The sequence below is a fragment of the Rissa tridactyla genome, chromosome 3 (genome assembly GCF_028500815.1).
Source record: "Rissa tridactyla isolate bRisTri1 chromosome 3, bRisTri1.patW.cur.20221130, whole genome shotgun sequence".
Taxonomy (NCBI): Eukaryota; Metazoa; Chordata; class Aves; order Charadriiformes; family Laridae; genus Rissa; species Rissa tridactyla.
In genome coordinates, this window is record NC_071468.1 from 60,773,176 (window position 1) to 60,800,126 (window position 26,951).

Sequence of the window (26,951 nt, forward strand, 5' to 3'; positions counted from 1 at the left end):
CATGTCGGGTCCGCCCGGCCGCGCCGCGGTCTTGCTGTTGCTGGGGCTGCCCGGGCTGCTGTCGGCGGGCGGCGGCGGGGGGCAGCCCCGCTACGAGCCCACCTGGGGCTCGCTGGACGCCCGGCCGCTGCCCGCCTGGTTTGACGAGGCGAAGTTTGGCGTCTTCATCCACTGGGGCGTGTTCTCGGTGCCCAGCTTCGGCAGCGAGTGGTTCTGGTGAGCTCCGCGGCCTGGCCCCGGCCCTGGCCTCCGCCCTCGCCGGCCGCTGCGACCTGCCCTGCCCGGCTCGGCCCGGCCTGGCCCCGCAGCCCCCTCAGGCCCCGGTCGCGGCTGCCGTGGGGCAGCTGGGAGGGTGGGAGCGAGACGGCTGCTGCGGATGGGCGATACCAGCCATCTGGGGGAGAGAGCAGCTCTTTGGGCAGGCGGGGTTGGGCCTGGTGTCCCCCCAAAGAGGTGTCTGGGTGTGAAGCCCTGCTGGAGACGCACCCTGGAGCTGAGGCGTGTGGGGAGAGGCGTTATCCCACCTGAGGCCGGACAGGGAGACCATGGACTTTATGATGCCATTTACGAAGGAAGCAGAGGTTGATGTGCTTCTGGTACGTCTGACCATCTGCCTGCCCAGCCCTAAAACCCTTGAATACCTTGGCTAAGGTGAACCAAGCTGAGCAGAGAGCTCGCAGTGCTGAAAGATGTGCTTTCCACAGCGCTGGTGAAGGAGGCGGTTGGTTGAGTGGCAGAGGGAGGCCTCTCGGGAGCCAGGATGAAGGGATGGATGAAGGGGTGCTCCCCAGGCCCTGTGAGGACAGATGGAGAAGCCTTGAGCAGCTCTTGCCGGAGCGCTGCGGTACTGTCTGTAAGGAACACAGGAGTCCATCGCTCCCTCCATCTCTGCCTTTGCTCGGCAAACTGCCTGCACTTTTCTTGTGCACATTTTGTGCTGTTGATGGTTTTCTTCTTAGTATTTTTATTAAAGAGTACTTTCTGCTTAAAAGAACCTAAAGCTTTGATCCTTCAAATAATTTTAATTCAAAGGCTGAATAAAACCTTTGGTTTGTGAGTGTTCACTGGTTCAGGCCCTTTGGCTGTAAGCGTTTTTTTTTTGCTGTCTTCTTTCCATGCTCTACCAAATTCTTCCTGTATGACTTCAAGGGAGTCACATTGTCATTTACAATATGAAGATAAGAGCAGCTCTGTAGCATGGCTATTCTAAACCTTAAATGCAATGTTTTTAATGGAAACCAACATTGATATAAACAAACCACCGTTTTCTGACAATATTTAGTCTGTTCTTTTCAGAGTTATGTTCAAGGGTTTAATCAGTTTTTTTAATGTTTATTAATAAATTGCCTTCCCGTGGAGGGTGGAGAGGAAGCTAGCTTTGGTTTCAAGCTTTACTCTGAGAGCTGTGCGCTGATAGTGGTGCACAGATTCAGGATCAAGCGTTTCTTTGTTGTTGTTGTTCTAAAAAGACTCCAAAACACCCTAATGTAGTTCATGAAGTTGTTTTCTTATATTCCTGTAGCCTCCCATCCTTAGGCGTATGTGGCAGCATGTGCAGTCAGCTGATTGAGATCCTGCGTTAGCAGCTTCAAATGGAAGGTCATAAACTCTGATATCACCCAGCCTGTCCTCCTTCCCTCAGAGCTGCACAACCTTGGTCAGGATGTTTCTACACTCTAATCATGTCAGAGTAGAAGTGCTCATGTTAGCAAACCATGTGACAAAGGGAGAGAAGCAAGGATGTTACCTGTTTTGTTATGCCATTACATACTTTAAAATCAGTTGTTGGGTTTTTTTCCCAGGTTCTTTCAATGAGGAAGGCTTTGTCAGCCTCTTTCTTCTAGATTTTTTCCCTGTTGGCTGCCAGAAATCATGTTTGTTTACGCTGAAGTCTGTTTGGGAAAGTTGCAACAGTATCCATAGCTTACTGTGATCTTAAGGAACAGAGGTCAAAGTCCAGCTCAGGACAGGGGAGAGAAACACATTTCAAACATTCAGATTCTGGCCTGTTTTATTCCTTCACTTTCACTTTGTTTTCATTTGTGTCTAAATTTGCCAACAGGATTTTTGCTGCTTGCCTTCATTCATAGAAAGGTGAATGGTTTCTGATCCTTTTCCTGTAACTATCAGCAGGTACAATGTACGTTGTTGTTAGAAGGTCGCCAGCATGTTCATGCAGTAAGGACTGTTGTGTGCTGTTTCTGGAGCTCCTATTTCATTGCTAGGTAGGGGAAGGGGGGAGCAGGTTGAAAATAAATAGTGCCCTATTGGTGATTTGGGACCTCTGCACATGACGAGAGTGTGAGACCAGCTTCATTCAGATCACAGAGCAGACTAGGCCAGTTGGAATAGTGACAGTACTGGTCAGTGTCATGGGGAAGCACAGGATAGAAACCATCCCTGTCTTTGCTAGATGGGATGAAAAAAATGATCCTCAGCTTATTTTTCCTTCTAGTTCCTAAATCTGTGTGCGCTGGTATGTAGGTAGATGTGTGCCTGCATGCTAGAGCCTGTGATGGAGGTGCATTTGTAAGTGTGTGGGGTTCTTGCAGAGGCAGGTTGTTGTGGGATGCCTTTGCTTCAAAGCTTCAGGTGCGCAGCGGCTGCAGCCACAGCTCTCTCCTGCTCTGGGACCACTGGCATCCACTTACACATCAGGTCACCCAGCTGCGTTTGGCATAGAGGACTCTGGACCAGCAGAGAGGTAAAGCCGCTGGCCCACATGTTTGTGGGTTGCAGGAGTTGCAACATAGGGACAGGGCAGAGACGCCGATGGCTGATGTGTGACACTTGAGGAGGATGAGTCCATAAAAAGTGCATTCCTCGTGCCAGCTGAGCCGCTTGCATGGACGGTCTGTCTACCTGTGCTCTCTAGTACGGTTTCAGGATTTGGGTACTAAACAAGACTGGCATTTTTCCATTCTCAAAGTGTAGCTGCCTTGTGACATTGCTTGAAATGAAATCCTGGGACCTTTCCAAAATGGAGTGCTTGAAAGATGTAGAGCGTGGGGAAAGAGGACAGAGAAATGGAAATATTTGATAATTAATACTATTCTGAAGCAGTTCTGTCTTATTGACAGTGTTACGTACCTCCAGTGCCTGTGCCTCTCAGTGTGAAAACAAATAGGAGCTGATGATTTCAATTCTTCTTGTCTAAAAATACATCAGCAGACATGTTTTGCTGTATATTTTGTAGGTGGTACTGGCAGAAGGAAAAGAGAGCGCCCTATGTGAAATTTATGGAGGCAAATTACCCACCTGGGTTCAGTTATGAAGATTTTGGGCCACTGTTTACAGCAGAATTCTTTGATCCCAACCAGTGGGCAGATATTCTGAAGGCTTCAGGGGCAAAATATGTTGTCTTAACTTCAAAACATCATGAAGGTAAGTGGAAGATTTGTGAATGTTAGTAACTGTTGCATTTCTGTCAACAGAAGAAAAATCCAGGTGACTTTCCTGCCTGCTAAGAGTGGTAGAGAAAGCCAGGCAGCCTTATCTGCCCCAACCCAACAAAAGAGGAAACAAACCACCCAAGAAATGTGCTTGCGTTTTCCTGACTCTTACACAAAACCTATGGCCATGAAGCTTGCATAGGAGGAAAAATAGATTGTGCCATTGTTCTGTTGCTGTAGGTAAGACAGCCTGAAGTGGTGGGGGCAGCTGAGCTTCCTACAGTAACCATAGTTTATTTTTTATTGTCGTGTAATTTATCGCTCAAGGAACCACAAAAGTGAATTCTGCACTGTTTAACATATGGAGAGTTGCTGTGTATAGGCAGTTAACGCACTCTGTAGGTTTCTCCAAGGAATTTAGGAGGATGTTCCAGGAGTCAGTTTCAGAGTTAGAAATGTACATAGGGTGTAACTTTTCCTGATGCAGTGCATAGAAGCCAAAACCTCAAACAAGGTCTGAAACTTCACAGGCATGATTGATTTTTGGCACTGTAATTATAAAATGCTTTGTAGGGAAAAGTAAAGAAAAAGAAAGTGATTGGAAGGAAATATGGTAGCAAATAAAGTACAAAATACTAAGATGCATTATGACAGTACACCTAGAGAATGTTGTTGGTCTTTGGGGAGATGTGAGTTCAAGACTGGCAACTCGTAACTTGAGAATATTAATCTCAGCTCTGACACACATAAAATCTTGATCTTGATGATGCCCATGGTGTAATTCCTAGTGACTTCAAAAGAACCATGGTTCATTTAGTCTGTCCCGTACCCTGCCTTGGGCACGAATTTTTAGCTTGTTTGTCTAGTTGATACAGTTACATGTATCCAGTTCACAAAAAGATTGCAAAATTTATTAGGGAATGAGTATGAAGCAGTTTGAAGGTGAGAGTGGTCTAAGTCTGGAGTGCAGTAGTACTTCTAAGTGCTTGTGCTGGATTGCTGAACGTCTGAAATGTTAAATCCCTCCTGATATTTAATGCCGATATTTTAAAAGCTGTTTTAGGAGTTTTTGCACTCTGCTTATATATGTGTACCGAGTAGTTTATTGAGCTGTTATAAATGTCAGGACAAATGAAAAGTGAACATTTGCATAAGATCTAAACAGAAAGGAAGGAGAGTAGTCTTTGGATGCAAATGGTAGCTTGTGTATTCCGCAACTGAGAAAGCATTTTATCTTCCAATTGTTGAATGTGTATTCACAGTTCACATTTGATACGTTCAGTGGAAATGTAGATGCCTCAAAAGTTGCTGTATTTTTGGTTAATTTAACTGGGACATACGAATGGCGTGAATAATTAAGGAGAAGGAGTAATTATCCTAAGCAGTACAGAACTGGAGAATTGAATGTTTTTTTTTATATATATATATATATATATATATAAAAAAATGCATGTGTCTGAATAAAAAAAAACACATAAACATAACATCAGAACATCATGCCAGATATGACTACTATCATGCACAAACAGATTATAGGCATACTTTATACCATGATAACAATATTATTACGTATATGATTTTTATTATTTTATATCTGCTTTTTGCAACATACTTGCAGACTACTTTCCAGAAGGAGGAACTATAAGTTCCTCTCCTCTGCTTCCCTTTCTTATCCTTTGATTTTTCTCTTTCTAGGCTTTACTCTGTGGGGGTCTAAATATTCTTGGAACTGGAATGCTGTTGATGTGGGACCAAAACGAGATCTTGTGGCTGAACTAGCAACATCTGTTAGAAACAGGACTGACTTGCATTTTGGGTTATATCACTCCCTGTTCGAGTGGTTTAATCCTCTCTTCCTCGAGGATGCCACCAATGTCTTTAAGACAAGAAAGTTTCCAACCAGTAAGTCATTACCAGAACTCTATGAACTTGTGACCAAGTACCAACCAGAAATAATTTGGTCTGATGGGGATGGAAATGCGCCAGATACTTACTGGAACAGCACCGGTTTCTTGGCTTGGCTGTATAATGACAGGTACATAATGATGCTGGTTTACCTCCTTATCTGAAATCGTGCTCTGTGTCTACTTTGTCTCGTTTTCTGTATGTTTTGTTGAACCTGTTACACCTACTTACGAGGACTTAACTAAGTATTATTTTCCTGAGATACAGGATCCAGGTCTTCCCTAAAACTATCAAAGCTTGCTTTAGAAAAAAGACTTGTTTCATACTTTTTTTAACCACATTTGCAAGTTAATCAATTAAGATGGTATTGGCTATTCTACCCGATTATCTTCTTCCCTAAGTATTGTCTGCTGCACAGACAAACAGGATAGCAGGATAATTTGAGAATATGAGTGTGTTGTTGTCATTGCAGATTGAACATCTGGCAGTGGATATGAAGTGCAGGCTGCTTTCTGGCAGGCCTCCTGTGAAAGGCTGCAGCATGTTTCCCTAAGAAATGCTGAGAACAGGATTTCTGAAATTGCACTTAATCCAATTGTAATAAATTAAGAGTTCTGAAGTCATCCCAAATATTATTTTCTGGGAGGGATGTGTGTGGGAAGGGCTTCCGCTGGCTGTGACTGTGTTTTTTAGAATAAAAATCTTAAAATTTCTCTGTTTCTAGTCCAGTCCGGGACACAGTTGTGACCAATGACCGCTGGGGAGTTGGCAGCATCTGTACGCATGGCGGCTTCTACACGTGCAGTGACCGGTATAACCCCGGACACCTCCTGCCTCACAAGTGGGAGAACTGTATGACTATTGACAAGAAGTCGTGGGGGTACAGGAGGAACGCACAGCTTGACGATTACCTCACAATTGAGGACTTGGTGAAGGTACAGTGGGACAAAGGAGTTGCCTGCAGCTTCTGATTCTCCCTCCTGATTATTATATTATGCTATATAACATTTCAATTATGTACCTATTTTAATAAAAATATTATTTTAATTGATTAATGAATTGATGAAATAATAAAGCATTTTGTTTGTTTAGAGCCTTACAGCGGCAGAATGGAGTATCCATGTAGTTCTTACTAATTTTATAGAAATGATTAAGAGAAAAATTACCTAGTAAAAATGCAGTCAGTTTCTTTAGAAGCTGTTTCCCCAGTGAGTAACTGGCCAAATATTGATCTGGATAGACTCATAATTACCTTTTCTGCTAAGTTTTTCTAGTAATTGCACCTCCAAATTGATGAGAAGCAGTTTCACAGTTCCTGTGTAGGAACTCCTGACTGAAGGCTATATCTTTTCCCCCTTCTACCTAGAAACAGTTTATAAGTCTTAATTGTCTTTTTACCTTGTAGCGAGAAGCTTTCCTTTCATCCCACTTCATTTAGAGAAAATAAAACACAACACGCTTATTACAGATATACAGATAAACACTAGCAGATGCAGACAGACAGTATTAATAGAATATTGACTCCCTTTGCTAGTCTAAGGTATTAATCTTCAAATCTTTTTTTTTAGGAAAACTGAATGAAAGGAAGACTGATCGATCTTTCAGATAAATGCATTTAATAGCAAAATTCAGCTAGTGAGTTATTGTTGCTTAGTACTTAGTTGTTAGTTGCTTATTGTTGCTTAGTGGTTAGTACTGTCCTTGCAAAAGATAATTTCAAATTGAAGTAACCTCTTTGCAGGGGCAAAAGGTTTAAATTCACTCAGTAGCCTGTCTCCAGCTGTCTGTTCCTCAGACTTGTGCATCTCAGTCCGTGATCTCTGGAGGGCAGTGTGGATGTGAACACAAATATTAAGGGACCCTGTAGAAGGCTTCCTCATGTTTTACAGCTTTCTCTGTAAAATAGGGAGAGCATCAGAGGAAGGAGGAGGAAGTTGTTTCTCTCAGCTTCAATAAAAATGAAGTGGCATCTATTAGCCTTATTCTCCTCTTGTGTAGAGAAATCACCTATCTGTTCTATCAGTAAAACCCTCATGAAATTCCTGCAGAAGTTGAAATGTTAGAAAGTTGTAGCATCTGATTCTAGTGTCAGACATATTGGTGCAAAAATGTATTTTGGGCTGGTTTTTGCCGTAAAAATTTGACAGCAGAGCTTTGTTTTATGGAAGCTTAAATTTAGCATTGACTCTTGGGAATACCCCCAAAATCTAACTGTGCAGCAATAACAGAATTCGTTCAGTTCATCGTTCTGAAGCAGTGTGCCTGGCGTTAGAAATAACTTCAAATATATGATTTCATTAGCCCTAACCATATGTTCTGTGTATGTGTTTAAAAACATTTCAGCAACTTGTAGAAACAGTGTCTTGTGGAGGAAATCTCTTGATGAATATCGGGCCCACTCACGATGGTCGCATCGCTGTTATATTTGAGGAACGCCTGAGGCAGATGGGTGCCTGGCTGAAAGTCAACGGAGAAGCCATCTATGGAACGAAACCATGGAAAGCACAGAACGACACGGTCACACCAGAAGTGTGGTAAGGCTGCTCAATCTGTGTAGGCTGCCTAAAGCAGTAGCAGCAGTGTATGTGAATTTTTGAAATTCTTAATGACTTGATGCTACGGCAATCACCAGCTTAGTTTCTGTGCTGTGAAGAAATTAACCCTTTTATCAGTTTAAGTAACTGCACATAAAAGTGTGTATAAAACTGTAGGTAGAGAATGGATGTCAGAGACCGTAGTTTTGGGATGATGCTGACGCTGAAGGGAAGGTTGCCAGCATTTCCTTAGTGATCTTGTGCTTCTTAGTGTAGCTGGCTACAGAAACTATTAAGAAAAATATATAAATCTAGAAATATAAAACTGCTATGGAGTCTGTATCTGTACAAAGGAATACTTGGTGTCACTGTTCAGAGAGAAAGAGGGGAGAGAAAGAAAATAGGTATCAGTTTAGCATATTCTGCGTTTCTTCTTAAGGTAGTAACGCAAGGGAAGAGCAATTGTATGGTCACTAAATTAAGCCAGAATTCCAGAGACGGACTCTCCTCTGCTTTTGTTCCTCACAGCTGCTGTAACCCCTCACTGATCCATCAGGATTTTGGTCTTGACCCTCTTCTCTGCCTCTTTTTACTTCTGTTCCCAGTAAGATTTGGGTATCTGGCTTTAGCCTTGAAATGCTGATCTGTTGACTGTTTAGTAAAACCACTTCCAAGAGCAGTAAAAAATTGTAGCTAAATGAAGGAAAGAGGAAGGAATTTTTCAGGTGTATGCCACAAGATTTCCAAGGACATGCTGTAGATAAATGTCTGCTGAAATTCAATTTTTAAAAAAAAAATAGCTATGCAAGGTGGAATCTTTGTTGTCGCACATACTGCCGTTAAATTTTTTTTAGTGGAATGTCTGTATGTTTGTGTCTAACCCACAATTATCTGTTAATGATTCCCAGTGTCCTGCAAGTATTTTTTTCCTAGATGGCTGAACAGCGGTGAGCTATTACATGCTTGCTAAAGTTACTACAGATGTTTACCTCTAAATTCAGTTCTTTAATAGTCTCTACTACCTCTAGTTTTTTGGAACATGTATTCAAGGAACAGTACTTTATTGAAGGGTGTAAACCATCTGAAAAGATGGTTACGTGTGTGAAAATGTAACTAATGCTGACTTGTCAAATCTGTTTTTCCAGTCTTGAAAGCACTCTAGGTATTGCTTCAGAAAAAATTTCCAAGGAAGAACTGACATGCATTTCCTGTTTCCAACCAGGTACACTTTCAGCCCTAAAGAAGGCAAAGTCAATGCTATCTTCCTTAACTGGCCAGTCTCTGGGACGCTGGAACTTGGTGAGCCACAGGCTAAGCTTGGAGAAACACAGGTAAAAGACCCTCCTCCCCCGCCACGTTCCCACTCCCCCCACCCCCTTTAGATCAGTGAAACACAGTGCAAGAAACGAACATTCGCTGAAGGAAAACACCTCAAGGATTTGTCATGTTCCATCAGTGTTTATTTTAGTTTCTGGCATCTTTGGGAATGCATAGCTCTTAGGACATTGGAAGAGACCCAGCAAAATGTTTGTTTTCATTCTGGGACCTCCTTGTCACAGTCCTCTCAGTGGGATGTTTCCTCTCCAGCAAAGTTAGACTGAATTGTTGCTGGGATATGTTTTAGCTTACAAACTAAGGATCATAAAAAGAGGCCAAGCAGCAGGAAAAAAAACCCTGCCGCCCCTCCTGTTTCCTGCGTAGACTCTAACTCAGCATGACCTTTCTTTATAAATATCCCTCCTCATGACTGTGGTGATATTGTATTTGCTGTAATAACGATGCAGCAGTTTCAAGGCAAAGCCTTGCACAAAGGGGACACGCACAGAGGTTGTCGTTGCCCAGGTATGCTAAAAAGTAAGTCAGTGTGACCCTAGGTGTGTGTTTTAGAGCAAGCAGTGGTCAGAAGTTGAGGACACTGATACCACAGCTACACTAGTAAGTAAGTAGCGTAACCCAGTGGAAGCAGATTTATAGAGCAGAACAGCTGCTGCTCAGGACTTGACATCCATACTGTGCGTTTAAGGTGAGGATTCACTTTGGCTTAGCTAGTCCTGGTCTCATGCATTGGATGTCCTCAGGCTGCTGAAACACATTACATGTGTTTGTGGACTGTCACTTCTAGTCTGGTTCCATATGAAAATGATCTCAGTGCCAAGACGGCTCTGTGATAAGGAAGACAGGGTCATTTCTGAAATTATATAGATGCATCTTGAATTTTATGGAGGCATCTGGACTGTATGTGCACAAGAGAATAACATTCCTCAGGGGTAGAGACTGGTCTTCAGCTGCTCCCTGAAGCTGCTCCACTATTTTTACCAGCTGGCACGAGTGTCGTGCCATAAAAACCTATTTGTATGTTTTTAGTGGAGAGGTTCTTCAGGTCAGCTTTGCTGTGAGATATCTGGCTGCACTCATTGCACAAACATTGCTCGCTCGCTCAAGACTACAGGTTCCACCATGGGAAACAGGCGATACAAAGTTATGTACTGTGGTACCTGGATCCCTGCTTAAACCCACATGCCTTCCAAAATACTTCTGAAATGTGTTTATGTACCTTTTACAGCCCTAAACACTTCTCAAGACACAACATCACCAGCCTTATTACTTACATATCTACTTTGCAAGTATTTTTCTACTACTTTTAATAATTGTTTTATCATTCAATTGGTTAATAAGTGTCATTTAAGGATAACAGGATAGTAAAGTAGTATGGAACAACATTTCTTTTGTCAACAGTGCAATTACATGCACTTTGAAAAGGCACTGTTCTAATTATAGTGTGTGTTTCTATCTCAGGTGAAGCTGGTTGGCTACAAGGAACTGCTGAAATGGGTTGCACTGGGAGAAAAGGGAATCGTAATAGCTCTACCTCAATTAACTCCTCAGCAATTGCCATGTCAGTGGGGCTGGACTCTGCAACTGACTGACGTGAACTGAGCCATACACTGCTGGAGCCTTGGCTAGTAGGGAACGTGGATGTTTTGCCCAGTTTCTGGGTGTTATTAGTTTCTAACTCGTATTTGCTTGATGGAGAAACAGCAATAATTTCACTTTTTTATGAAAGGTGGGCTGTTATTAAAGGATGGAATGGAATGACTCTAACGTGAAATATAGCACTTGATAGTTGAATCTCCGTGTACAATTTGTTTCTCTGAACTAGTGTGAACATGGTTAAGGCTGACTCTTGTTTACAGACATTGTTTTTACAGTTACCAGGGTGCCTTCTGTAGACTATTAAACAAAACATATACTTCAATTACTAACTTTTTTTAAAAAGAGCAATAGTCAGGAGTGGCCAGGGATCCTCAGCTTTGGCAGAGAGACAACGTTTAAAGCAGAGGGTGGACTGCAGCCAACTTGAAAAATTCCCAAACTCATCACGTCCCACTTGTAGGGACAGACCCACAGCGTGAACCTTGCAAAGAGGGGGAGGTACATGACAACAAAAAGCATTAGTTGTTTCAGTGTAAAGACCAAAGGCTTATTTTTCCAGAGTAATGTTAACTATTACTAAATTGAAAGAATAAATTCAACTTAGTATATCAAGATTTTAAGTGATGGGCCAAATGAGATTATTGCCCTTCTTGCTAGTAATGTTAATACACACACGAATTTTACATTAAAATATTTTATTACAATACAGACAATTGGGCTCAAAATTAATACAAATTAAGATAAAATATTTACAAGTTAATGTGTACAGTGTAGCTGTTTGAACAGCATAAATGAGAACTTCTAAAAATCCACATTCCTTTAGTATTAAGTAACAGAGAGAGCACCCCTCCTCAGCTTGTTCAAGAGGAACACGCATCAGTTGGCAAAGACTTTCTGAAGAATGAGACTCTTTGGAATAATATTTGTAAAGTTAAGGAAAAAGAGTTTTCCTTTATGAAAAGAAAAATTTAGGAGACGCAGCAGCCTTACTTCATTCTGCTACTCTGTGCTATTCTTAGATCACTATCATTAGTTTTTTTCCAAAACTTATACACCCCAGGCAAATAACTTACTGTAATACTGCCACCAGATGCCTTTCAGATGCAATAAAAATAATGAATTATGGAAGAGTTTAACCACTTTTTTTAATAGAAAAGTCTTTACATACAATGATTCTTTCAACAAGAATATTTTTAATGGGTGTTTGAAACAGAATTCTATTAGAACAAATACGGGCTCACTCTCACTTTTTTTTTTTTCAGAATGTTCCTTCTGCTGGTCTACCACTCCTACACCATTATAAAATTAACCCAAGTCTCATCAGTAGTCACAAGGGATTCGTTATAAATACACAATCTATTCCTATAAATGTGCAGTTCATTTCTCTAGTTGCTGAGGGGTACTAAAAGCTTCATAAACATTAGCAGCAAAATCTTTCACTTGTTCCATCATCAACAGGTCCTGAAAGAAATTTAAAGAATAAATTTGCTTAATCGACCACGTCCACCACTATTCTGGTTTTGCTGCAGTACAGAATTCATCGTGAGAAAAGCTCCTGGCACTCCCACAGAGAGACTCAAATTTCTTGCTTTAGAAAGGTTTATGGGCAGAACTGCAAGTAGAACCGCTTCAAGAGACATTTTTGTGCTTCTGCGTAGTTTAGCAGAGGGAAGACATTCTAGAAAAATAGCATATTTTTGAAAGATACAAGTTTACAAAAAGTTATGCCAATTGTTTCTACTTTTTTTTTTTTTTTAAAGCCAATGAAGTGAAACAGAATGAAGTACATTATTAAAAAGAAATATACAACATTCATTTCAAAATTTTCCTTGGGGCATATTAAACAAGCAAGATTCTTACCTGAACAAAGTGACTAGGTGTTTCACTGCATACCGAATGGATCTGTCCATTTATTATTGGAATTATCTTGGCTAAAGGAAGACTGACACTGGAAAGACTAGAAAAAAAACCCAAAAAATACTGATCTAGATCTGCCTCTGACATTCGTAAAGCCACTAAACTCTTGATTATTACCGTTCTAAATAATTACTACTTCAAGAGTAAGAGTTGAAAGACTGCAAACTAAAATGCACAGATGAACTTTTTTTCCCCCCTTATCAAGTCTTTCATTGAACAGAGAAGTACCAAAGCAAATTTCAGTTGTTGTTCCTATTGCACACAGTCTCACCCTTGCTTCTCATGCAAGAGAAATAATGCTTTAGCCGGAGTCTTTACATGTGTGTATGTAAACAGTTACTAGAAGTGTCACTCTACAATCTCACACTATTTCAAACTCTAAACCAGGCTTCGGACAGCCAAACTCTAGCTTTTGGGATAGTTTAAGTGATGTAAATAGTATATATTTAAATAAAAACATTACTCTCTGAGAGCCATCAGTTATTAAACATACATAAAAACAGTTATTATTCAAGGTTTTAATTTTAATATATTAGAAAGCGTATTTCAAGGATTTGAACTCAGCTTTTGGATTTGTAACACTCTCGCTGCACTGTTTAAAACCAAAGTTAACTTCAGAGGAAAAGCTATTTTTAAACAGCCCTCTAGGAAAAGCCAGAAGATCCAGAACATTAGTATCTTTTTTTCAGCATACCAGCAAAGAATCTAAAGCTCTGCAGGTGCTTCGGCTACGTGTATTTGGAGAATCATGGCAACACCCACCTTTGTTGGGAACTACGGCAACTGAGGGTCAGGGTCTGAGGCGTACAGAGCTGATCTGCCAACTGCAGGGGAACACTAGCCTGCCAACGCCCCCGCAGCGGGGGCACTGCGGCACCTCTTTCAGTAGTCACCCCTGGCAGGGTAAAGCCTCCTGAGCTAGAAAGGCAGTATGCTTGTACAGCGTTCGGGCTAAAAGTGGAAGGTATAGCTCTTCTGATTTCTATTTCTAGATCTGCAAGTAACGGCAAAGATACCTCTAGCAATTTCCTGGGTGGGAGGAAATATGCAATACTCCTCAATGTCTACTTGACCGAAGTGAGGAGACCGCATTTATTCTTGAAAAGCAAGAAGCAGAATTATTTCCAGCACGAGAACTTCAAGGAGGCAGGAAAATCTATAGTCTTTTTTGGAAAGCATTATTCACCCAAGAACTACAACAAAAGAAAACACTTACCTATTTACAGAGCCATTCTGAGAGACGTCCTGTTCAGTAGGTCTAAAAAACTCTGCCATATTGTCCAGCAGTCGACTGAATCCTCTATTTAAACACGTGCCCAAAACTGTACTGAAGTCTGGACTGAAAAAAAAAAATAAATAAAAATTAAGTGGTTTGATTCCTGGGATTTATTTTTCCAAACGAGAAAAAACCCTGCAAGTATTGAGCACAACAGATGTCCCTCCCGTAAGGGAAGGTGTATGACCCAGACGAAGGCCCTTAGTGCAGCCACCTCATGAAAGACCAGCTCCCCCGTAACTCCACAGCAAACCAATCAACAAGCTACACTCTACCCTGCAGTTACAAAAAACCAGCTGAATCTGAAGCATTCCTCACTCCTCTTTCTTACTAAGCAATAACACGGAAGTGACTTAGCTCATCCTTAAAAAGCCCCAGATCTCCAGCAGCTAAATTATAAGAATAGTTTGGCATTTGGCTCAATTCCCTCCTAGTCAATGTTTATTACAGAAGCCTCACTGGGGTAGCTCTCTGGTAAAAGGATGCATACAACCATGCTCAAAACCATGCATTAAAAATAAATTCTGATAAGCCAAAACTGGTGTTCATTTTATTAAAGCAAGTAAATCCAAGAAAATGACTCTCAATTTACCCTGCTTTAGCAGAAGAGAAGTACTCCTCTGTTCCTGCATAACTACAGAAAAGGTGAGGTCTGATAAGGGGGTCTGACTGGGAAGGACATCCTGGGCATCTTGTTAAGGCAGGATTATTTCTTATAAATGAGTTTCAGAGCTCTCAAATTTTGAAAATCCCAGCCTACAAGCAGTGAATATAAAAATATAATGCAGCAGAGCGGTCACATTTCACAAACTGAAGTTGACAGCTTTTTATATGAAAGTAATGGTCTTACATACGCAATAGTTGTGAGGAGCTTAATATGAAGAGAGGATATTTATACCTTTCTAGCATATCTCTAGTTTCATTAAGTAATTTAATTGTAGCAATGTCTCTTTCTGTGAGTCCACAGGCCTAGAAAAAGTAAAGACAGACACTATTTATTAAGAAATCCATTGGCAACCACAAGAATAAGAGTAGAAATAAGAGAGTTTTGTATCATGGAATTAAGATGTGTAAGTCAAATCTATTTAAAAGAGAAGATGTATAGTAAATCAGATGCTTTATAATTTGTGTTCTAATTTTCCTTTTAAATGGTCACTGTAGGATTTTTTTTTTTAACTAATAGCAGGAAATACCAGACTAATTGAGCAAAGTATTTTTCCACTTCTGACCTCCAAAGCAGAAACAAACCCTGCGTATCAGCTTAAGTTAAAGGAATAAGTGCATGTAGCCACATGGTAAAGCCCAACTTTCTTCTTTATAATAGTCTAACACCAAGTTAAAAATAAGTTTTTTCCAAGCTGTGGTGTGGATGGTGACAAACACCTTTAGAAAATTGAGGAAATTAATGTTACAAATGAGATGAAATACACCTTTCTCTTGACTCCTGTTCATTTTCCAGCCCAAAGACAACGGTCTGCACCATCACCTTCTTGTGCATCTGCCAAAATGCTCCGAGTGTCCATGATGTTTGCTGGCACACAGGTGCAAGGTAACACAGTTTGCCTTAGGGCTGAGTTAAGCTGCACTGTGTTACAGCACGTGTCACAGGCTAAAAGCAATAATCTTGTTTTTTATTTCTGATTTATTGAGTTATGACGGACAAGCCATCACCATTTCTTAAAGATACAGATGCCATGGTACAACTAGAGGACTGTTATGCAGCCTTCCTCCCCAAAACAAACAACACAGAATGGAAAAAGGTAGATAAGTGAAAGAAACTGAAACAAGTACCTGGGTAGCCAAGGGGTTTTCTTCATCTGGCATCAGATAATGACATAAGGGAGAGTAAGATTCAATCTGATCTGAATCTTTATGTTCCACTGCTTTCCTGATATCTTTAAGTTTCTGTTCCAGCTCCAGAAGAGATAGGGTGTGCTTAAGGGAAATACTGGGAAAGAAAAAGACTGCAGCGTTGATTGCAAAATGAGTAATAATGCTTTGTCCTCCTACCGATAATACAAGTAACACGATCCCAATCTGCTACATTGGTTTGCACTGGCAGACAGCCTGCTAGAATAAAAAAGTTGTTTTGGAAAAAGCCAGTACGCCTTCCTTTTTTTTTTTTTTTTTTGTTTTTTTCCCTCTCCTCCTTTTTCTTTTGGAGTCTAAAAAAACTCATTGTTTCGGAAAGAGTCATCACGATAGAAACATACAAGCTAACCATAGAGAAATATAGACTCTTACCTTCCAAAAACTTTATGCACAGCTGCTTTAACAATAGTTATTAACTCGGTCAGTCCTAGAAGGAGGAAAGTGTCAAAATTATTCTACTGATTTTCTTAATTCTAGAAAAAAGTGAATTTTATAAGTACAGTTAGCTCATAATAAACACCATACCATCTCCTAAAAGGTGCTGAATACTTGATAAATATTGCTGCTGAACTTCAGGGGGAGCTAGTGGTGTCTATGGCGAAAAAGAAAACACACAACAGTTCTGTGACATGTCAACAGCAGAGAGCAATGCAATAATCATTTCAAACCAGTTGCAACCAATTTCCTTGATGTTTATAATACCCCACAGCAGCTGGATTCTCCTATTCTCACACAACTCCATAGCTTCTGACGCTCTTCCTGCCATTAACCCATGGATCTTCCCATAAGTCTGCTGGCATTCTCTTCACCTACTATACAGATCTCTCTCCCATCTTCAGTGGTGCAGAAAAGTTCACCACTTTTCATTCATATATAGGGAAGCCTTTTAAAAAACTGCACTGCAGGTGAAACTAGACCCTCCACCACCCCAAAAATTAAACCTAGTGGAATAGGGTATTTATGCTCAACCCCAACAAAAGCCAATCTGACAGAAAAGCAGCTTTCAGGAACTGAGACAGGATCCCAGTTTGCTCCAGCGGAGTGCCTTAGAGTTGGTCCCGTCAACCCACTTCTCTACTGTAAAAGCAACAGAAAGGAAAATTGTTTCTAGTCCAAGCTCATCTTGCCCTTTTTAAAAAAGCTCTTCCAGGTTTTACAAAGTGAAGCATGGCCTCCATCAACCCCTGCCTCCTTAATGGAAGCTTTTCTCAGACCTGCCTTGATATGCTGTTCCTTGACCCTGAGCAGGAGCTATCACAGAACCAAAGTTTGTATCCATTATTTTTAGATGAGCCATCCAACAATTTGCAGATCTTACTCTGTACAACAGGTACTTGCTTCCTGTGCAATTGAGCTATTTTTATTGAGCAGCGATAAGACACACTATATAAACCAAAACCAAGTTTTCTACCTTGCTTGGCCCCACCAACAGACATTTAAGGTAGATGGGCTTTTGGAGTTAAACAAAATAGTCCAGATTTCAAAGACAACATTTTCCTTCTTTAATCCTGTGAAAATTTAACTGGGGGAATTAATGTATGTGCTAGGATGACCCAAGCATTTATACACATCTGCAGATGTATCTTGGATCATTCACCCAGTGTTACTGTTTGACAAAAAATTAATGAAAGCAAAGAAATTATTTTATGTTGGTGTTTAGATATGAAGCAATACGAATGCAGAGAAAAGGTATTCTTCTATATTGCTAGTATTTTGTTAAGCAAGGAGCATTCCCAAATCATCCACATTTAGAGGCTATTAAAACACATCAATGTGCCTTACTTCCAGTAATGCATCCACATCTCCCACTCTTGTAAGAGCTCTTGCTTTCATTCTCACACTCCTAAGTATGCTCTTTTTATCTCTCACTAAATAATCCTGTCATTTCCAAGAAAGTGGAAGTTTAACCTTTGAAACAAACCAAGAAACTTACTGTGCCGTTTTTGCAGAGTGCAGCATTATCTAGGTAGATGTAACCGCCAATAATGTTTAACTGGACTCGCAAAAGAACTACTAGCATACAGGTACTATATACAGCTACAATGCTTCTTGTGAAACCTTGAGAAGAGACAACAAAATAATTTCAAAGTCAAAGAAATAAGGGTGAGTCAAGGAGGGAGAGTGCTCTCCAAGACTCAAGAAATGCTCATGATTTTTAAATACAGTCACATTTCTCTCACTGGTTGTCATAACCCATGTTTTCACAACACATGCCCAAGATGGTCGTGAGTCTAATATCTGCTGCAGCTACACCTAAAGTGTCCCATTTAAGGTCCTATATTGATATAATTTTGCACATTACACAAGTTATTTTTGGAAAAAAATAAAAGTTATACAAGTTGCTCCAGAAGGAAAATGGATGTACTGACAAATCATCTTTCTTCATTAGACCAGGAAATACACACAGTACGTCAGCCCTCGTCATGCAATTAAGACACAGAAGGCGTAACAGCAGCTTGGGAAAAAAGTTACCTAAGGCAGGAGCAGCTAATAACTAAAGAAAGAAAATCAAAATGAGCATCAGCTACCAGCCACTAGGCAACAGAGGACGTGTGGAAGAAGTGACATGAAAAAACATGGATGACTGCTGAGTATCAAGGACATGGGAAGAAAGGAGCCGGATCAAAAGCAGGATCTGTAAAGGTGCGGTGAAAAGGAGAAACAAAACTAAAAGGAAGGAAAGACAAAACCAGGGAGGTGGTAGGGATAACAAATGGTACCACGGAATCAAAAGCAGTAAAAAAAAAAAAAGCTCAATAGTATTTCACTACATAATTATCTGACTTCACTGTTCTTCCTTCCTTTCCACTGCTTCCACCAGCCAATAAGTAAAGATGAACCAAAGGGCTCATAGCCACGGCTGTGGTGGCTATCTCAAACAGGCTGGAAAAGGGGAAGTTGCTGGCCACGTCAGGGCTGGCCTACAGTTCTGACTGACGCCTTCTGTTAGGTTCAGCACAGAATCTTCTGAAAAACTGGTCTGATTTTTCTGTGATGGCACAGAAAGTTCTCACAAAGTTTTCTGGAGCAGGATACCATGAAGGCCAATAGAATTTTTCAGCTTCGCCTCTGAGCTCCCAACTTCCCTCAGGGCTATGAAACATCCCTTCATGAGGAGTTTTTTTGCGGGGGGGGGGGGGGGGGGGGGGGGGGCGGGCCGGGGCAGGGTAGAGGTTTTCCATGTAGTGTGTTATACTATCTTCATATCTGCTGAAACAACAAGCCAGTGTAAAGTGTGCATTTTAAAGGGTGTGAAAGACATTTAAAATTTATGCCAAATATTATACAGATGGAATCTTTCGTTTCCACTTACTTATTATCTTTAAATCCTCCCATATTTCTAACTTGTTTGCTGGCCTGTAGAAAAATAAATGGAAATATTAAACATTAAAATGTATATTTTCCTTAGAAATTAATAAATATGTTAAATGAAACAGTGCTGTAGGGTGAGCTCATTTAACTACTATGTAATATTCAGATTGGATGCATGTCTACATTGATTTGCCTCGTCCAAGAAAGCAGTATATAAACAACATGCTATGAAATCACAGATAAGATATTCAAACTTTAATGTATAAGTGTAGTATTTAGTCATGTCAATTATACACTTCTATTATCAATTTTGAGTTACTACACTAAGCAGTCAGAAAAAGCCCACTGATGATACAAAGTCTTTTCTGGGGCCTTGCTCCTTTATATATTTAATATAGAGCCCAGTTGAGTAGGGCTTCCTGTATCCACAAGCAGCAGAGGATCAGAATTTCTATATCCTACTTTCTTGAAAGACTATCATTGCCTGACATGGCTTTAAAGTTCAAATGTGGTCACCAAAAACCAAAGAGATCATGACTGTCTGTGGAGTAGTCGTCTTGCATCATCCACACACAAATGCAAGGTGGTCTTCCTTCTTCTGTTGAGGCATGTTTGCTTTTTTGACCTAAACAATTCCTAAAATCTTATATATTCTCCGGTCAAAAGAGCAAAACTGTAGATTGCATAGATACACCTGAACAGCCTAAGGTACACTGCATGTTTATAACTGCTGCCCACAGGTGATGTTAGCAATATAGCAGCAGTGGCACCGATAAGAGAAAGCTAGCCATCCAAAAACTTTCATCAGCCATTCTCGCCTGTTATGCACTCACTGTCTGTAAAGAATGGCTACTGTATCTCTACTGTGAAAGAAATAATTTATGAAAGTCACTTAGAGAAACATTTGGTAATTTCTTAGGATCAGAATTAACACTTAAATATTTAGGGCAGATAGTTCAGATTAACCTATGCTTAGACTTTACAACAACCTATTTTATAAAAAATACTACACTTCTCACTAGAAATCATTTCTCTTTATAGGCACAACTTAACATTGAGGAATGTTTTGATCTGTCTGGAACAAACACATGCACCTTGGCATTAGTTTGACCATTATATCACTTATATAAACAATGAATTTTTAGCTGGCCGCTATGAAATACCACAAATGAACTATTAAGTCTACAACTCCAAAAATAAAGAGATAGACTAAAGAAAGGATAGCTGGAAGAGACACAAGGATCCATGGCACATAAAAAAAACAGTTTACACACTTCTCTTTTTGCAAGCTAAATCAACAGTTTTAAAAAGCTATTCTAAAGCAAACAAAGGAAAGACTGTTAAAAAAAAATCACAGTGATATTTCTATAGATAAAACACGTAACAGGACTCAAAACCACGTTTGTTATTTACGAGTGGTAAGTTTTCCATGCCAACTGAAGAGAGAAAGAGAAGCCAATACATCAACATCAGCCAACTACATTTGCACCTGTTATGTCAAAACATTTTCTAGAGCTCATGCTTACCGAGTTTCTCCTCACAACATAAGGTAACAGCCAGGTAACAATTTAATGCCGCAAGTATTAAGCCTAACAGTGGAAATGGATTTTTCACTGCTGTAATTTACTAAGACTCAGCTGCTATTCAAAACTCAGCTTCTATTTCACATTTATTTATTTGGAAAACCATTATCTGCTATGGAAGCAAAATGCGACGCAAACAAAAAGATACAGGTTTGAAATAAAGCCGAGTGCTGAACAGGTGGGAGACACACAACATCTGCAAGGCTACAGCAGCAGGTACTTCGCCCCATCTCAGTCAATCGCATTGCTTTGCAAAGAGGAGGTCAGGCAGAGCAAGAACATCTGTGGTCTTGTGTGCTGCTCCCTCTTTACAAGTTTCTCTGGAAGACTGAAGACTTTGACACCCTCAACCTACCACTGGCCACCCCAAATTACTAAAACGATGTAAAAAGGTTTTGAATTTTAGGAAGTGAACAGATTTTATGTTAAAGGAGTTTACCTAAGCCATAACACAATCTGTGACATATGGTAACACAGATGCATAACATGTTAACTCATAACATAGATTGTGTGAGAAAAAGAATACATCTTCAGGGACCTTAAGAAAGGTAAATCTCCATATCTAGTTTTTTGTACATTCAACAACAATGGCACTCACTCAAAGGCCTGAAGTCATTTAATACATCTTCTCAAATCAAAGTGGAAAGAAAACAAATCCCAACGTCCATGTGTAGCACGAGAACGCAGAGCTTCTTCAAAGACTCACTTTAAAGTGGAAAGAGCCCTGATGGCTCATTCTGTGATCCGTGCTTTCCCAACCCCTCCTCTAGCTTTTTAGTTCAAGAAGTTCAAGCCTCTAGCTAAAACTTCCTCAGCATAAGGCAAAAAAGGAAGCATTAAGACACAAACTCCATGGTAAGATACACTCTGAATGGACATCCATGCTTACAGGGTATTGCATGTAACCGGCATTTAAAAAAAAATTATTTGTTTTCAGAAATGCATAACAATAATATCAAAAACTCTCATTTCTATTTTCACTGGGATTATAGGAATTCAGAAGTGCGTCACGGTACTCGTAAACTGTTTCAACTAGTCAAACCAGTCAGAGATACCAGATGTATTTTGACAAAAGAACGCATGCTACAAACTAATGCATTACACGTCTTCAAGGACAACACAGGATTACAAGCCTTTGTAGACTATTTTGCTGCACAGTCCAGAGGGCAAATCTGGTGATCCACAAGATCTCTTGTTCATTCAGGTTAATTTTTCATTGAGTAAAACTCTTATTATGAAAAATACATTAAGAACTCCATTAAAATTAACTTTTCCTAATTTCTTGTTGTTTGGGGTAAATAATATTCAATTACAGTTGCAAATTCTCAGATAATCTGTTATAAAAACATTGTTCAGGCTGTAATTCCCACTTTAAATATCACATTCTGTTGCCTTGTTGTGGGAGGTTTTTTGACTGAAAAAAGACAATGACTGGATAGGTAGCCTATTAAATACTGGTCAGCTGAAGTTATAGCTATATAAATAAGCCAGTGGGAGGAAAACTAGAAAGGCAGTCTAGAGTGAGTCAGAAACAGTGTTAACTGCCTACATAACACTTTTACTCTGTGCCAAATGCCAAGCATCTTACTCTACTTTTAAGGTATGCTATTATGCACTTTATGTATTTAAAAATATGCTATTTGTTCCTGCAGTTATAAGGAAATCAAAGGTGTTTTCTAACAGGGATGCATTCCTTTTAATGTATGACATGCCCCTAATTGTTCTACTTAAAAAAAAAAAAATTACTTCTCATTTCTTACATCCATTTGCAATCTCATCTCGGATACTCTCCACTACTATTCAAGTCTGACCGTGATAAGATTTTTACATTTTCACAAACACAATATCAACAATTCAGTCAAGATACTCTGTTGTGTTTAAAAGAGGACTAGATCCTGTAAATAATTTATCTGCCTATCTTATAAGCACTTCATCAAAAACCATGGCTCTCACTGCAGCATCTTAAAGGAACTATTATTTCTTGTAATGCTTGGAAAATGCCAGCCATACCTATCAAAAGACATCTAATATGACACAAAATATCTACATGGCGATTTCAAAAGAGTTTAACACTAGTGACTCAATGGGACACAGAACCAACATCCTGCATGGTCTCTACATTATAAATATATAATTTGAAAACCACCTTATCTTGTGATCAAAACAAGTCATCTTTAACACAATTAACAAAACAGTCTTACCTGTTTTTAAGAAGGGATGTGAGACTCTCGGAATTTAACTGATGCATTAAGGCATCCCTCAATGTTGGAAGCATTGACAGCACTGTTATTAAGAGAAAAAAAACAACAAAACAAAACAGAAAAATAATCTGTCAAAGTAAAAAAAAGCCACCATAAACCTATCCCCAGCTCTCAACAGCTGCTGTACAATGTAAATCTCATTGCTCAAGAGGAAAAGCTGGGAGGACAAGCAAAACAGGAAAACAGAAAACCCTGGGAGTACTCAGAAGTGCAATTACCCGCGTGCCTCTTGTGAGCTTGTGCATGGTGCTGCCCTAACGTGGCTACATGTCTTTGTTGGCTCTAGCTGCAAATGTGTACTCACATCCTGCATATACGTGCCTTCAACTCCTTATAAGAAAATCTGCTGAAAATCTACACTGTTGCATTTCTCCAAATGAGAAGAAAAAGATCTGAGGTTTGGTTTTTTTTCCGCAACAAGAGAACCAGAGAAAGGTACATTTTAAACAAAAGAAAGCTCGTGGGAAAAAAAATCCTTTACTTTCAGAACATTCAGTGTCCAATCTGCTGCTATACGACGGGAACAGGAAATGGAAAACAAGCATGCACAGAACAGGGAAAATACTATCAACAAAATATGAAAAATCTTGACAAGAATGCATGCTGACAGGCAGAAGGTACTTCATAAAATGAAGGGCAAAGAAAAATTTAGTCCTTGCAGTAAAATCAATCCCAGCACTAGAAAATGAAAAGATGAAAACCAAATAGCAGGGTATTTCACGTCAGGGTAAACAGAGTACACAGAAAAAATTTGCAGCCACCCAAGAACAAATTTCAACAGGAGAAAAAAAAAATGCTGCCCAGTCTGTTTTATAGAAATAGTTTTGAATGGCCTGTATTTACAGGAATGACAAGAATTTTGTTAAACTCCAGTGTACCATCTCCTCTCCAAAAATTTGAAGACCAGTGCTGTAATATAAACATTTCCCCTTTTTGGTCCGCAGCTAGTCAGGTACCTTTTAACTGCTGAAATGTAGGGAACTAGTGGTCTGATGTGCTGCCTATTTTTTAACAAAAGTTACCCACCAAGCTCTCTGCGTAGCTTACTAACTAACTAACTTACTAACTAACTGCTATAATGAATAAAACAATCCTGCTGTAAATTCAGTACTGTTTGAGTCTGGGTGCTGTTTCACACCTCAATACCACATACAGTTTAGGGCAATATACAAATGGTCTTCAAGTGCCAAAAAACTATAATTTACACGTACATTTGTATGCATTATCGATGTATGTGTTCAAACCAAGGGTAAAGATGACCCTTAGAAATCCCTTCAATCTTCTTTTCTTCAGATTCTGTCTTTATTATGCAAAACAACTCTATTTATCCACTAGTATTTAATTAAGGTTTTGAATTCCCCTACATCTCTTATTCTTCTTCCACTCTGTCAATATATAGTATAAACCCCAAATAATTCCACCTATCAAGAACATTAGCCAGTTCCTTATCTTACCTGTCATATTGCATGTCCTCTGATTACTTTCAAAATGGTACTGCCTTCGCGCTTGGGCAATGTATTCAGCTGCCTCTCGTTCTTGGATTTCTCTGATTTTCTTCTGCCCATATTTTCCCAGTAAATAGACTCCTACAGAGAGAATTTCATATTACAAGCTGCTTTAAAAATGTGAGGAAGGCCCCTCCAGCCCCTTTCTTTGATTTTAAACCATAAGGCTGCATAGCGTTTTTTGGGGGATACGTGGGTCTTGAGTATTTTAATACTGGTTGACAAAGTAATACTCAGAAATAATGTTTTCAAAATTAAAGTGTCAAGGGTAACGACTTAAATCAGTATAAGAAACTGTTCTGAGAAGAGATATCTTGCCTTTCAAAGAAGGCATTTTTGGTACTACTGCAACGTGAACAACTAGTACTGACGAGATTGAAGCAAAAAGGTAGGGGTAACAAAAACAAAGAATAGAGAAAAGAAACTGAAATGCACAGGTCTGGAGATGGATGAAAATTTATTTTTTTAAAAAAGATATCTTTATAAAATTAGTAGAAGTTACAGACAAAACTTGAGTCTTAAAAATCATATAGGACAAAAATGTTACAGACCAACACTTCCTTCATTTGGTCCTGAAACTTGTCCATAGGAAGAACCTCAGCTTCAGTGGGGCTTGACTGTGGCTGTCATTTCTTATTATGCCCGATTCCTACTCTCTAGCCCCAATCTTCTACCCTTGAGGATCTGATCGTCCCTTTATGAATCTCTGTTTCCACAAAGACCCACCAAAAATGTTTTTTCCCAGCTAACATACTGAAACAGCAACAACTTCTTTAGTATAAGCAAATAATTTTTGAACACAAGATTTTTCCAATCATTTTATTCCACCACATTTTTCATGTTACATTCACACATTTTCACTTGTCCAAATGACCACTGTTGTTTATCCCCTTCCCCAATAAATCCTTTAACTTCAGGGTTTGTAGCAGAAAAGTCATAAGTATAAAAAAAAGACTCTTCCTGAATGTACACAGGACACATGCAAACAATTCAAGAAGAATCATGTGCATGCCCTTGAGTGATACGCTGGAGTAGCACCTTTATAATTAAGATTGAGACAGCTAATTGCTTGATACTTCATTGTTAAAGCTGTGTGATTGCTCTGTACTAAGAACTGCTGTGCCTCGTGAGGGTCCAAAGTTGCATTAGCAGTCACCCAGGTTTAACAAGACATTTCCAGAAAAAACACTTGTCTAAAATGATGTAACACCAGCTACTTACTAGTCTTATCCTATCCCCTTCCCCTGAACCAAGCTGTAACTTTCACCCATCATTAACTGATGTTATTCACTCCAGTACCATCTTCATCTTTGGGAATGCAATGCATTAGAAGTTATCCAAGGTAAATGTTCCAACATCCACACGGCTCAAGCAAAAACAAACGAACAACAAAAAAGACTGGATGTCAGTAGCAGACTGCCTCTGTTACTTGTCCTTGTTGTCAGCTTTGTGACAATGAATTTCTGCCCACTAGTCACTCGCGCCTGAATGCGGCATCACAGCCTCTGCAAGTCTCCAGCTTATGGGACATTTCAAGGCGCCGCCAGCCTGGGAGTCAGTCTGCATGTGTGTTCACCTTTTACTTTAGAACTACCTTGTCTATCTATATTGATATGCGATGTAGCGCTAATTCGGAAGACCTGAAAATAACACAGACTTTTAAGTCCAGACTGAATGCATCACATGAAAGCACTGTCACTTGGAAGCCAGACCACAGAAAGCCACATCCCAAGAGCTGTCATGTCAAGTCAGCTAAGGTATCTATAGAAACAAAACTGACATTTTGAAAATCCCTGTTGTTACAAATAAGCAAAGTGAACACCAAATTTTTACAATAGCTAATAGAACTCAATTTTACCTCTCAGTATGGGATAGGAGTTCTGCAAAAAGTGGCAGCAGCAACATTTTACTCATGCCTAATTAGCTAAACTGTTGTATAGATCCAACACCATACTGAATCGTTCCCATATGTTCCGTGCAAAACGAGGAATTAAGAAAATTCAGCAATAATAAAACTACCCAAAAGATAATTGCTATGTAAACCTTTTTCTGCCTTTCTGCCTTCATTAAAATGTAAACTATACAATAGTTCCAACACTTCTGATTCACACAGAGTTCAGAAACAGTTGAGTGGTACAAACTAGGACTACATCAGCTGATTCCAGAACCTTCAGGTACAGGAACCTCAGTAAGGATCTCAAACTACAATTTGTACTGCTTTAAAATTGATCTACAAAGTGAAATGTATTTACATGTGTATTGGTTGTCTGTGCTGGTTTTGGCTGGGCTAGCATTAATTTTCTTCATAGCAGCTGGTACAGGGCTGTGTTTTGGATTTGTGCTGAAAAGAATGTTGATAATACAGAAATGTTTTCGTTATTGCTGAGCAGTGCTTAAACGAAGTCAAGGCCTTTTCTGCTCCTCACACCACCCCACCAGCGAGCAGGCTGGGGGTGAACA

General features: G+C 39.8%; 2 protein-coding genes across 6 annotated transcripts in view; one reads left to right on the forward strand and one right to left on the reverse strand.

Annotated features, from left to right (window-relative positions):
• On the forward strand, nucleotides 1-10,940 carry FUCA2 (alpha-L-fucosidase 2). Of its 2 annotated transcripts, none has more exons than XM_054194083.1 (7): nucleotides 1-216; nucleotides 3,197-3,384; nucleotides 5,088-5,427; nucleotides 6,022-6,232; nucleotides 7,641-7,831; nucleotides 9,054-9,162; nucleotides 10,628-10,940. In XM_054194083.1, the coding sequence occupies exons 1-7, from the start codon at nucleotides 2-4 to the stop codon at nucleotides 10,766-10,768; spliced, it is 1,395 nt and encodes a 464-aa protein (XP_054050058.1). In that variant the 5' UTR covers nucleotide 1; the 3' UTR covers nucleotides 10,769-10,940. The 2 variants fall into 2 exon arrangements, with proteins under 2 accessions (XP_054050058.1, XP_054050059.1); XM_054194084.1 differs by lacking the exon at nucleotides 1-216 and adding an exon at nucleotides 240-596.
• PEX3 (peroxisomal biogenesis factor 3) overlaps nucleotides 6,894-26,951 on the reverse strand; it is a 24,363-nt gene continuing 4,305 nt past the window's right edge. The window contains exons 2-12 of one of the 4 annotated variants that reach the window (XM_054194085.1): nucleotides 24,441-24,572; nucleotides 22,927-23,008; nucleotides 19,144-19,187; nucleotides 17,764-17,888; nucleotides 16,356-16,422; nucleotides 16,203-16,257; nucleotides 15,750-15,906; nucleotides 14,857-14,927; nucleotides 13,899-14,021; nucleotides 12,626-12,722; nucleotides 11,444-12,226 (exon numbers count right to left, since the gene is read on the reverse strand). In XM_054194085.1, coding sequence (XP_054050060.1) covers nucleotides 12,143-12,226; nucleotides 12,626-12,722; nucleotides 13,899-14,021; nucleotides 14,857-14,927; nucleotides 15,750-15,906; nucleotides 16,203-16,257; nucleotides 16,356-16,422; nucleotides 17,764-17,888; nucleotides 19,144-19,187; nucleotides 22,927-23,008; nucleotides 24,441-24,572 — 1,037 coding nt within the window. In that variant the 3' untranslated portion in view covers nucleotides 11,444-12,142. Of the gene's footprint in view, nucleotides 7,193-11,443; nucleotides 12,227-12,625; nucleotides 12,723-13,898; nucleotides 14,022-14,856; nucleotides 14,928-15,749; nucleotides 15,907-16,202; nucleotides 16,258-16,355; nucleotides 16,423-17,763; nucleotides 17,889-19,143; nucleotides 19,188-22,926; nucleotides 23,009-24,440; nucleotides 24,573-26,951 lie in introns of those variants that run through there. The other 3 variants (XM_054194086.1, XM_054194087.1, XM_054194088.1) reach the window with 3 other exon arrangements.

Coding starts and splice junctions, on each gene's coding strand:
- FUCA2 (XM_054194083.1), top strand. CDS start 2: ATGTCGGGTCCGCCCGGCCGCGCCGCGGTCTTGCTGTTGCTGGGGCTG. Junction 217..3,196: donor TTCGGCAGCGAGTGGTTCTG/GTGAGCTCCGCG, acceptor TATATTTTGTAG/GTGGTACTGGCAGAAGGAAA. Junction 5,428..6,021: donor GCTTGGCTGTATAATGACAG/GTACATAATGAT, acceptor CTCTGTTTCTAG/TCCAGTCCGGGACACAGTTG.